Source organism: Amphibalanus amphitrite, unplaced genomic scaffold (assembly GCF_019059575.1).
Source record: "Amphibalanus amphitrite isolate SeventyFive unplaced genomic scaffold, NRLGWU_Aamphi_draft 000932F_arrow, whole genome shotgun sequence".
NCBI classification, from domain to species: domain Eukaryota; kingdom Metazoa; phylum Arthropoda; class Thecostraca; order Balanomorpha; family Balanidae; genus Amphibalanus; species Amphibalanus amphitrite.
Window position 1 is genome coordinate 64,307 of NW_024882426.1, and position 11,965 is coordinate 76,271.

Genomic DNA, 11,965 nt, shown 5'->3' on the forward strand with positions numbered 1-11,965 from the left:
CACGCTATGTGTTTTTGTTTGGGAAGATGGAGGTTAAGCGGGTAGATTGGTCCGCTGCTGAGCGTAGCGACACAAGACCAACACACGTCCAACGCAAGCCATATCAGAGGACTCTTACCCTAAAGCTGAAACTTCTGGACTGAGCGCCATTCGTCTCCATCGTCATGTCTGCCGAGCGCATTGAGTCGTGCATGGTTTGAGCAATTCGTCGATCACTGAAATGCCGCTACATGAATATTTTATTCCCACGTTTTCTAGCCATTTCGCAGTCTGGCGGGGTCAATAAAGTTGACGTTACGAAGACACTGTGAACGTTACAACCATTCACCATGCCATTCGTGACAGTTATGATCACGAAACGCCTTCACCTGGTCGATCAGAAAGTGACGGGAAGCGGCCCATGGGAAGTTATCCCCCACCCACGCCGTCTATCCGGTGTATTCGCAGCGGTGGCTGCTCGGAACTCTCCCTCTCCCCCTCCGTCACCCCGCTCCCCAGTGACCTGGATCCAGTCTCACGGCCCGCCGCGCCGGTCGCCGACCCGGTCAGACCCGGCCGGCCGCGCAGCACGGGCGGTCACTCTGCCGTCCCGGTCCAGTCGAGCTGGTATCCCGGTCCCGTGTCCCGTCCCGGTCCCAGCTCGAGGTAGCGGGTCGGGTCAGTCAGTGTCGCTCCCACTGCCGGTCCCTGTCCCAGACCCGTCTAACCAGTTCGAACGGCCGCCCCGCCCACAGCAGAGCGACAGATGATTACATCAATCGGCGGCCGAAAACTAACTGCCCAGGGTCGGGGTTTCATATTATCATTTTTCGTCATTCACCAGGATTATCGAAAAATAAATCAGCCTCAGCATTGATCTCCCTGGATGACCTTGGTAACCTTGGCGTGCGGAACCAGTAAACAAGTATAGATCAAATCCTCACTCATGTATTTAGAAAACGGTAGTCATACAGGAATGGCGATGGGTGCAGCCTGTCTGTAAGAATCTTGGGTGCAGCCAATGTTGAGTTCCTTTTTGTAAAGAGAAACAGCAGAAAAGCATGAAATGTTTGGCGCTGGTCGCATGCACAATTGGATAACACATTGGTGATAAATGGGTGAATGGTGCAGCTCACAAATCAATTAACATCTCGCATTACTAAAAGTTTGATAAAGTTTGCAAACACACTCACACACGGGTGAATGTCACTATATGCAGGTGCACGCCCCCAATCCCAGGAAGAGCATGCTGCGAAAGGCAATCCCACGGCTTTAGACTAATCAATAACTGAACAGGGCCAAACGGGTGTCGAGACAAATTCCGACATCCATTAAGGTGGTCATTCACATCGCCATTACAGCATAAAATTTACCATGTTTTGTCGCTTCTATGGCTGATATTGTGTTCACGTATGACGTAAGCGTCCCCTGTCAGCCCATCCATAACGGGCAATATAATAAATACTGTCCGGAAAGCCCAGCACCAAATGCCAACGGAAAAGTAACAACTGCGGTCACTTCACTTCAGTGCGACAAACACACAGCAATACAAAAGGGACACTTCATAACTCCTCTGGAATTCTAAGGCAGTAGTTCGTCAGTGCGTACATTTCTCAAACAACACCATCGAATACCACACTTTCTAATGTCCGTTCCACTGAGATACACGCCACGACTACGAGACACCCTCCAACGTTCACGTGTTGGAGCAGCTGTAATGATCATGTGGTATTTAAATAATAAACACTTCACACAAAACCCATCCCCTTCCCGTCACACTTCAGCACACGGACGGTACGGCAACAGATAGACACAACCCAAACAAGCGATCATCGTAAAATCATCACACTAAGCCGGATCTCACCAGCTGAGGATAAAATACACCAATGGGGTGCATCAAAAAGAAATAAACCTACGTGCGCTTTTCGGAACATAGGGATTGGGGAATTATTCTCCAATATCGTCTTGTTACCCAGGAAATACGCAAAACTCATAGCTTACGCGTTTCAGTGAGGAATAAGAGTTTTATAAACTGATTATTTTTATCATGGTGAAGTACCGTTTAGGCGTTTACCGTACTCATCCAGATATATGTATACGTGAAATAACCACAATTGTCAGTAATCTAAAGCTAGTAACGGAAAATATATCAAAACGCTAAGCGGGTATCCACAATAAATAAGAAGTAGCTGGTAAAGTATAACAAACATGGCTTTTGATGCCGATTTCAAAGCTGCTCTTTTGAACGATTCGCAAAACAATTGGACCTCGTCCTTACTACACCATATTTGTCACACACTGGTTTCCTCTGATAATCCTACGATGGCATTTGACGGTACTCGCCTCCATACGTCACCAAACGCCCTTCGGTTCTGTCTGAGCGCCTTCAGTTACCCTTCAGTATCCACAGGCCCGGGACATCACAGAATTCGGGACCGGGGGCTGTGTATGTCCTCTAACAGAGTCCCCTAGCTCGCACTCCCGTCGACCCGCTCTATCCGATGTCATCAGCGGGGCACGGGTCAATGCAGCACTCCCTGGCGACCCGGTCGACCGGTCCTAATGCCCCAAAAACCTGATCAGCAGCGGACCCACCCACTGCATGGTGACCTGTGTACTGCACTCAGGTTCCGGTGGTCCGGTAGCGTAGGCAGCTTTTTCCGTCGACACTTGTGCGTTAGATGGACGCGGAGCGGGGCGACCGCCGCGGCATAGCGACCTATTTTCACTCCGGTCAGTCCCGTTCCACCAGCACAATAGGTACACTGCCAGTGCCGGGCAACCCGAATCGCCCAGTTCTATTTTCACATCAGTATTTTCACTAACTGAGCGTTGCACTTTCGCACTTAGCTTGCGCAAAAGACTGGTCTATTCCTCTGCATTTAGCGACTAGTGACGGCTCGGTCAGCCTTGCTTGCCTAGTTCTATTTTCTTTTGTATGGCACGCACCGAGTGGAAGATGGCGGCGTCCAGCAGACTTGCCACGGTGAACACGCCGCCCACGATGGCACACAGGTTGGTGGCGAAGTGGCCCACCGACCTGCCGGCAGCACACACCGCGCTCAGGTCACTACGCTCAGACCATACAACGCTCAGATCACACACCGCTCAGATCTAACCGCTCAGCAGGGCACGCTTCGCTCAAACCACATGCACTCGGCACTGCCCAGACTGGGCGGCTCTCACAGGGCGTGAAAAACATGAGGTACGCAGATTCAATCCAGGTGATCTGTTTAGCTGAACACACACAGCAAAAAGTCTTGCTAGTCCAGCGGACCATTCAAACTGACTTACTTGACTCTTTCGGTGTATTTCACCATGAGCGGTGCGAACTCGTACGAGAAGAACACGCCGGGGGCGGAGCTGCCGTCCGAAAACTCGTTCAGAGCCTGCAATAAACCACACATGATACGTCAGTGAGATAGCACCTGAGCTACCTACTCACTACTCAGCCTCCTATGTGGAAAGGACATCGCACGGAACTGAAATGAACTATCGCTTCGTTTCTTCCTTTCATGTTCGCTATAACTTTACCCGTAATCCTACGCATCACTCATATTCAAACCCCAGCTGACTTTGAAGCTCATAGTCCCCCAGATTCTATCCTGCATTTTGCCCTCACACTAATGCCGCCCCTCCCCTCCCTCCAGCCGCCCCTCCGCTCGCGTCCCACCGCGGCAGTTCCAAGGTCCTGGTCCGTATTCACCTGGTGGTAGCGGGTGACGGAGAACTGGTTGGTGAACAGCGTGAACTCGTCTCGCCTCTGCCACATGGTCGGCACGATCTTCACAAAGTACTTGTACATGGTGCCGCCTGGCCGGGAGAGAGGAACGAAATCAGATAACTAGTGACCACCGCTATGTTCATTATTTACACACCTTAGCTAATGTGCAATAAAGTAAAATATAGGAGCGAGATGACCTGTTTCCAGTAACCAGTCCCTGTGGCCCCCACCCCCAAGATTCTTACAGCCCACCCCACCGCGGGGTCGGCATACATAGCACGGCATAGATAGCTGTGGTGTCCCCTAGCCACATACGCAAGCGTGGTCAACGACGTCGTCTTTGAATGGAAATATGGATGTCACATCACATCCTAGCGCCTACTTAGGGCTCGCTCAGGGAACTACGGTGGAAAGTGTGGAACCACCTCCTGCAAAACCGTTGGGCTCGTCCGGGATTTGAACCCGGGACCTCTCGCACCCGAAGCGAGAATCATACCCCTAGACCAACGAGCCGATGCGGATGCCGTCCGAATAGCGCTTCTGACCATACATAAGCTGATGATTAACCACAAAAATAAAAACGTGATGCCGAGAGGTAATATTTCTCATGACTGTTCAAAAATAAAAACGAAATTTAAAAAATTGTTTGCTATATATCACCACCTTTTAAAAAAAGACATCGAAACGCAGAAGCAGTCAGCGCCTACGCAACATGGCGGCGCCCATACCAATACGGCGCAGTTTTCGCCGCACGCGCACGGGCTGACACCGGTGATAAGTGATAAGCGCTGGGAAATCACTTAAGTTAAAATACAAAACACTTTTAGAACTGCTAGATTGGTGCAAAGGTAAGAATAAAATTTACAATCAAATAGTAGTGGGCTCATAGCAATGTGGCTGTGCCACCTCACTACTGCTACATCAACATGGAAGGCATGGCGGACCTCTGATAGTCACTTTGTTGGCAGGAAAACACAAATTAATTTCTGGCTAAGAGGGTTGAGTAACCATCTAGCCTAATTGCAATTATCTGTTATGTCACTGTGTCAGATAAACGCCATGCACTAAACTCAAGGTGTCACTTGTATTAGATCTCTATTTAGCAAATTAGATAGGTATGCATACATCATTTTCCATAGTTGTCAAGACAGCTTAAGGGATCATTTTCTTCATTCACATATTCATATGACATATTTCAGGCCACAATGCCGATCCCTGCTGGATATGGGGCCCAGGGGCCAAGCTGTTTTGACAAGATGAAGATGGGATTTGGCATTGGATTTTGTGTCGGAATGGCAAGTGGTGCCCTATTTGGAGGATTCTCCGCCCTGAGGTTAGTGACAAGTAGGATAAATAGTGGGAGAGTTGTTTGATAATATGAAAAGACAAATAATTAGGATTAACACCCTATAAGTATTAAAAATGTGAATAAAACAAATGTCAACCAATAAATGCATCTCTTATCAAACAATAGGTAGGTAAGAACAGCATTGCTTACAGCCCAATGATGGAATCTCTAGTAGAAAAGCCCAAAGAAATTAGAAAGACTTATCTGATCAGCTGGCCAGTGATAAGATTCCCAACCAAGGATCTTTGATTTCACTTGCATCTAACAGTGATTGCCTGCTTTATGTGGCAGCGGTTGCATTGCAAGCCAGATGGGCTTGTAAATGGGGCAGGCTATCTCTGATTTCTTCAACTGATTATAGTCCACAGTCCACACAACTCTGAATGATGCCTTTCATTAAAGAGCTTGCACACGAGGGGTAAACAGCCAGGACCCGCATAACATGATTCACTTTGCATGGGCCGAGGAATCAGCTCATTAAAAAAATTAAGATGTTTCATAAAAGATGCACAATACTCATCATACTGCCATGACATGATTTGGGAAGGCGTGACCCCACCAAGCTTGATAAACATACCAAAAACAAGATTGATTTACCCGCTTGTATCTGCCTCAGGTACGGGCTGCGAGGCCGGGAGCTTATCAACAACGTGGGCAAGGTGATGCTGCAAGGAGGCGGCACGTTCGGCACCTTCATGGCGATAGGCACGGGCATTCGGTGTTGACCATGTCGCCCCTTCTTCGCCATGCTGTCTCGCGAGTGTTTAGTGTGATACCGGGAATTCAAATGGCCACTTGAAATCCCGTACTGAATCATATGTATGGTATCCTCAGCCACCTCATATGGTTATTGCAATGGGTTGAGCAGGAAACGCTGTTTTGTAGTGTGCATTGTGTAATAAAACAACCACAGTATATCAACAGCATTGTTTGTGTCTCGTCTGTCAACATAGCATAACGAAACTGTGACACTGGTCTCTATTTTTCACATGTTTCCTCCGTTTGCGTAATACCCATCAACTTTTGATTCCCACCCGCTCTATGTAACAAGACAACTACAAATATCAAGACTACGCGCCACATCGACGGCTAAAAGGACGGTAACCGTCTGCCCGTAGCGAGTGCGGCGCGCCGCTCACCTACATCTTACCTTTCTCAGCGACCGACTGCAGTCCGTCCAGCGGGTTGGTCCTGCCCGGCACGTTCTGGCCAAACGACAGGTGTCGGATCGTGTGCGTCAGGTTGAACTCGCGCGCCGAGAACGGCTGCATGTCGTGCACTGAAACGGGCGATCGCAAATTACCGTAACCGTTGGGTTTATGTAGGCGGTGCTGGCGCTGGTCGGAAGCGCGGTGATCATTTATTTAGCACAATTTGCGATCACAAAAGAGCATGAAATGAAGCTTTTAAAATATCGGTAAAGCATTTAGTTTTGGTTGATACAAAAGTAGGCCCGACGCTCCGTGATAAATGGTACACCTTTTTAATAACGACGTTCAGAAATAGTTGAATTTAGGTCCATAACCAATTGAGCCAATTGATTAATCGAACTCGATCAACGATGCGCTAAAAGGGAAGGTCCGTACCGTGAATGTGTCCGTGCTGGTAGCTGCGTCCGGGTGAAATGTGGAAGTTGCCCCCAACCTGCGGAACACATGTACATGACACGTGTGTTATCTTAGTCTATCCAAATGCCACCTTGCCACCGATACGTTTGGGAAACAGTGCTGCTTCAGCAGTCAGCATTGTTCACAAGCGATGAAGTATTGACGAAATATTGCACAATTTTTACAAATAACAAATAACAATAGCATAATCACGATTAACGTTATGTCCACAAGAGTACATTCAGTCAAGACAGTACAGTTCAAACTCAGCTGACCAATCTCACACAGATATCCCGGTCGGGCCTGGTCACTCACCCTGTTGACCTCCAGGTAGCCGTAGATCTGGCACCCCTCCTGCAGGGCCTTCAGGTCGGCGTCGTTCAGCTTCAGCCCCTTACACTGGTCGATACTGTTGGGGCTCGGCATCGCCCAGCCCTTCTTCATGTAGGCGTCGCGCACCTCCATACACGTGTTACAGCACCTGACAGGGACGGTCGACACAGCCGTGAAATTACCGCTTCACCGATGTAGCTGACTACACTCGAAACTGGTTCTACCGATTCTATAACTAGTACCAAGTTCATTCACGTCAAACATTGCGAGATTCAGAAGAGTCTTTCCATCGCTTGTGGTAATCACTGGCAGTACGGCAAATGTAAGCTGAACAAATAAATACGGCTTATGAGTCAAAACACTAACTAAATTGCCGACATCATCTCACAAATTGTACATGCAAGACGACGATTCAGCATCTGACGAGGGTATTTTTCACGGATAAGCTAGATGAAATTCATGAATTGTCAATTGTCATGGTTTGATGAAAGAGATACCGGGGAAGGGTAAGGGAAGTGAAGAAAAGGACAAGACAAAATCCCCCAACCCAGCTATCAGTCTCTTACTTGCGCTCGTCGGTCTCCGCGCCGTAGCAGCTGAGACACTCGTCCTTCTTGGCGACGGCCACGTCAGTGGTGGTGTTGGCCTTCTGAGCAGCCGCCGAGCCCAGCTCTGTGGACCACAGCGAAAAACGCACGGTTATACTAGCTCATGAATCCATTGCTAGTTATCGAAAATCAGCTGACTGGGGCGCCATCTACGGAAACGAAAGTGTAGACTGTCGTCACAATGCATGGCTACATGGAGACTTACTGTGTTCTTTCTCTGGATCTTCGATGGGCTTTCCTTCGAGGTCCAGTTTACGCTTGAATATGTTATGCTCGACATTAACTTGTGATTCTCCTGAAGAATCCATTGCATCGATGGAAACATCTGGAACATCAGGAATTGTAGATCAGCAACAAACTCATGATAACCTGGAAATGCACACAGAGAAAAAGCTTGACACCACGAATTTCTAACACTTGTATACATTTATACAAGTCTGACAACCGACTTTGGTTTACAACACAACTGAAACTCACAGTTGCAGCCTATGTTGTGAAAGATGACGTCCACGTTGATTTTCAGTTTCTCGCCGCGCGTGGTGTCCACCAGAAGCTCCTCGTCCTGCTCCACGGCCATGAAGTCGCGGACCTCCGAGATGAACAGCAGCAGGATGATGATGCCGCTAATCAGAGTCACTGCGAATATGGACACGCTCTGTTAGCCTGGATTTGTCCTGACTATGACACAGGCGAGAGAATATAGCGAGAGCGAGAATTCGTAAGGGCTGCAGAGTCAACTAATCTACAGTGACCTTGAAACCCTTCACGGTGTTTTCTTCTCGACGTACGAGTTCACCAACACTTTCACAGGACTACGCCGACCTTTGAGGGCCTGATGCTGAGGTGTGAGAGGTCCCACATTGGCCTGAGAGCACTGGAGGCTTTGATTATCAGTTTGACGCACAGGCGGTCTGACCCCTACAATATCCACAGCCCACAGGATCTCGAACCAGACTGACCATGACAAGCTGCTTTGAGTTTCTAAGTAATATTGTAATAAACTTACATCATGTAACATGGCTGTTAAAAACGAACCTAAAATATCAATAAGCAAGCTAAGAGCATGAATAAATATCAACAATAAATATCAACTACAACCTAGAGTCAGTATGCTTTGGCTGACTCTGATTCCAGCCAAAACAGTCAGCTCTGACCAGTGACCATTCAGGATCCAAATAGTGCACAAGTAGCTGACAGAAGTTTACAAAAACAACTTACCTGAGGCACCACCACATGTTTTGATTCTGAAATCCTCAAGTGGCTTCGGATAAGCATCAAAGTTTCTTAGTTTATCTAAAAATGATTTCACACTCATTTTGTGCTTGCAAGCCAATCCTGTTGCAACTCTGAAATAGTGTCAGCAATTATGTTTGTCAGTTCTGACGTGTCGGCCGGCCGGCTGCTGTGGCGAAGGGGAGGCAGACACGCCGGAACACATTCTGCTCCGCTGCCCAGCATTGATACAACTATGCCTACGGCACCTAGACAACATACACCCGAGGGAGGAGGAAGTCCGAAGCAGCGGCGGGGGATGGCGGCCCTGGGGCCGCCGCGAGGTACCTCCAGAGCCGTGAGGCTACGTAGCGGCCCTGCTACGTGGGGTCTCAACAACAACAACAACAACAACAACAACAACAACAACAACAACAACAACAACAACAACAACAACAACAACAACAACAACAACAACAACAACAGCATGTGTGACAGGGTACAGGCGAGGCCGGGATTCGGGATGCCGTGCATCTCATTGGCCCAGTGTCGGCCCAGTCGCGCCTTGAACTGAGCAACCGATGTGGCTGACACTACTGTGGGCGGCAGGGCGTTCCAGTCGTTGACGATTCTTGTGCTGAATGCATTTGTCAATGTCATGTTTCTCATGTATCGCATTATCGCAAAAGAATTCAGAATTCTTTGCGATAACGTGATATCGCAATATCAAAATCGCACTGGAAAATCGCGTAGTAGAGCCTAGGCTTAACAGCTGTTGGCGTACAGTAATATTCTATAGGTAGGTAATTAGGTAGATGGCATTGAGTGATAAAACCTGCAGGCCCTGTACAGGAGCAGCTGAGGGCTTCAGTCAGCAGTCCATACATTCTGATAATTTACAGCAGTTCCCTGTAAGAAAGGATGCTAGGACAATTGACCGAGGACTGCATTACAGTAGTAGCTGCGGTTCCCTGTACCCATCTCATGACATTAAAAGATCTAATACTTCATTATCTTGTCCCTGTATGCTGTTTTCTTTTTGTTTTGTTTTGTTGGGCTAGGCCCTTTCGGTCTGACAAGACCATTTCAGAGTTGGAACTCATGGAAGGATGATAGGAATTAGGGGGAGACATTGGCTGGGGCAGGCAACCTAGTGAGTCACTGGGGCTGAGCCCATCCCAAAGGACAGGCCAACCAGCCCCCCAAAGTACCTACTCACTACACGCGGCTAAGGGTGTGCTCCTCTGGGAGCAGGACAGCCGTGCCACTCCAAGGGAACGGCCTGCATGAGATCAAGTTGCCTGTCTAGTGTCTAGCCCGGACTGAGGGTCGCAGAATGAAGGAGAAGCATTTGAACCAAGGCCATCTATAGAAGGTAGTCACTTCCCCACCAACTAACCAGAAGCAGATCCTGAGGGCTGAGTGACACCACCCCTGATGAAGGCAAGGGGTACTCCGGTTCATTACAATGTTAAAATGCCCAACTTCATTTAAAAATTATTGCAGGCTCATAGCATAAGCACTATACATATATTGTGAAATCTGTAATGTCAATAGAAAGGCCAGCTTATTTCCTAGCCAGAAAAAAAACACCAATTCACTAAGAAATGGACAGTTTGAGGATATAGCCTAGGCATTTCAAAACCCTCTGCAGCAGAAGAAAAGCAATGTTTATACACTACACACACATCCATGATCCAGATAGTTTCACAATGCTTCAGCAATGTAACTTTTCGAAAATCAATGGGGTTGCACAATGCACCTAGTTGCTAAGAGCCCAATTTGTGCCCCAAACACCCTACAGTGTGCGGTGCCCGTGAATGCTAATTGCTAAATTATCATATCCTTGGCCTTGGGGATGCAGCTACAATGCCACTTAACAGTAAACTTACACTGATGAGATTGAGGGCTGTCCACAGGCCCTGTGTCCGGTTGGACCGTACGGCGTAACAGCCTCCAAGCTCGGCCCACTGCGTCCCTACGTCAGCCTTCCGTCACCACACACAACGACCGCTGTGGCAGGTCGGGACTGGCCACAGCGGACCGTCCACCGCACGCAGCAGTGACGTCAGATGGGTGTTCACAGGCACCGCACACTGCTGCGTGCGGTGTGTGCGGTGCGTCCAGCAGGCGTGGGGCTAGGGGATGGGTAGGCGGCTCTGACGTCATGGCTGCGTGCAGTGGATGGTCTGGTCCGCGCCACAGCGGTCGCTGTGTGCAGTGACGGAAGGCTAACGTAGGGACTCAGTGGGGGGAGCTTGGAGGCTGTGTGCGGTCCGACTGCACACAGGGCCCGTGAAAAGCCCTCAGAACCACCTACCCATCCCCTACCCCCACGCCTACTGGACACATCGCACACACCGTATTCAGCAGTGTGCGGTACCCATGAACATGCTATGTTGTTTGCTCATGCTATGTTAAAATCATTTTTCAATATATTTCTAGATATGGCATCATTTTAATCAATAACGATATTACAATATTTTTTTAGGTTAAAACTTACATTCCAAAAATGTTTTATAAAAATGGCAGCCATAGTCAAGTGAAGAAGCAGTCGTGAGACACTATTGTCCCGAGGCCCCTTTAATTTATAATCAAAAGTAGAGTGTCATCGGGCGGGCCTGATTTGAACCCTAATATCAATATACGGCCTTGATTTGAACATCCTGAGGAATGTGAGGATGAACATGACTAACGGGTGTGCCTTGGGTGTGCCTTGTATGCTCAATGCCCAGCGCCTTTATTCAAAAAGTACGCAGATTTATGAGGCTGAAAAAATGACAGAATTATTTACACTATAAAGTAAATCAAATTAACAACAAACAATGCTAATAAAATGGTAGACTCACGAAACTCGTTCAAGCGTATTCACCAGCCCGTGATTTTCTGTCGTCTTTCTTGACCGCAGTCTTTAATTGGTCAATGAAGTTGTTGCTTTGGCTGTTACTATGGCAATTTGAAGCCACGTCAGCAGAACGAAGGCCGCTAAACAGATTTGCAAAGCTAATGTATGTCGCAAATGCGCAGCAAATGTAGAAAATAAAAGAAGATTATTTATTAAAAACCGGTATTTTTATAAGCATAATGAAACAATCGCTTTCGTTTGGTTTCATAATTATTTTTTCTTTATATACTCTTATTCTATTCTCATACT

General features: G+C 48.0%; 2 protein-coding genes and 1 non-coding gene across 5 annotated transcripts; 1 reads left to right on the forward strand and 2 right to left on the reverse strand.

Moving 5' to 3' along the window:
- Positions 1–911: 911 nt before the first annotated feature.
- Positions 912–11,632, reverse strand: LOC122368210 (endoplasmic reticulum-Golgi intermediate compartment protein 3-like). 3 transcript variants are annotated; one of them, XM_043341938.1, is made up of 11 exons: positions 11,606–11,632; positions 8,818–8,945; positions 8,077–8,235; positions 7,805–7,924; positions 7,558–7,663; positions 6,974–7,139; positions 6,638–6,695; positions 6,202–6,330; positions 3,686–3,792; positions 3,274–3,368; positions 912–3,019 (listed from the first exon to the last, which is right to left on the reverse strand). In XM_043341938.1, the coding sequence occupies exons 2-11, from the start codon at positions 8,912–8,914 to the stop codon at positions 2,884–2,886; spliced, it is 1,173 nt and encodes a 390-aa protein (XP_043197873.1). In that variant the 5' UTR covers positions 8,915–8,945; positions 11,606–11,632; the 3' UTR covers positions 912–2,883. The 3 variants fall into 3 exon arrangements, with proteins under 3 accessions (XP_043197873.1, XP_043197874.1, XP_043197872.1); XM_043341939.1 differs by lacking the exon at positions 11,606–11,632 and adding an exon at positions 11,315–11,323; XM_043341937.1 differs by lacking the exon at positions 11,606–11,632 and adding an exon at positions 10,704–10,808.
- On the reverse strand, positions 4,145–4,216 carry Trnap-cgg. The gene has a single exon. It is a non-coding gene; the product is annotated as a tRNA-Pro (tRNA).
- Positions 4,411–5,974, forward strand: LOC122368212 (reactive oxygen species modulator 1-like). The gene is made up of 3 exons (XM_043341940.1): positions 4,411–4,551; positions 4,903–5,036; positions 5,668–5,974. Exons 2-3 carry the CDS (start codon positions 4,909–4,911, stop codon positions 5,774–5,776), a joined length of 237 nt encoding a protein of 78 aa, XP_043197875.1. The 5' UTR covers positions 4,411–4,551; positions 4,903–4,908; the 3' UTR covers positions 5,777–5,974.
- Positions 11,633–11,965: the final 333 nt, after the last annotated feature.

Excerpts from the sequence above, each read along its gene's own strand:
- LOC122368212 (XM_043341940.1), top strand. The coding sequence starts at position 4,909 with ATGCCGATCCCTGCTGGATATGGGGCCCAGGGGCCAAGCTGTTTTGAC. Across the intron at positions 5,037-5,667 it reads GGAGGATTCTCCGCCCTGAG|GTACGGGCTGCGAGGCCGGG; the intron begins GTTAGTGACAAG and ends TATCTGCCTCAG.
- LOC122368210 (XM_043341938.1), bottom strand. The coding sequence starts at position 8,914 with ATGAGTGTGAAATCATTTTTAGATAAACTAAGAAACTTTGATGCTTAT. Across the intron at positions 8,236-8,817 it reads AACATGTGGTGGTGCCTCAG|TGACTCTGATTAGCGGCATC; the intron begins GTAAGTTGTTTT and ends CCATATTCGCAG. Across the intron at positions 3,020-3,273 it reads AAATACACCGAAAGAGTCAA|GTCGGTGGGCCACTTCGCCA; the intron begins GTAAGTCAGTTT and ends TGCTGCCGGCAG.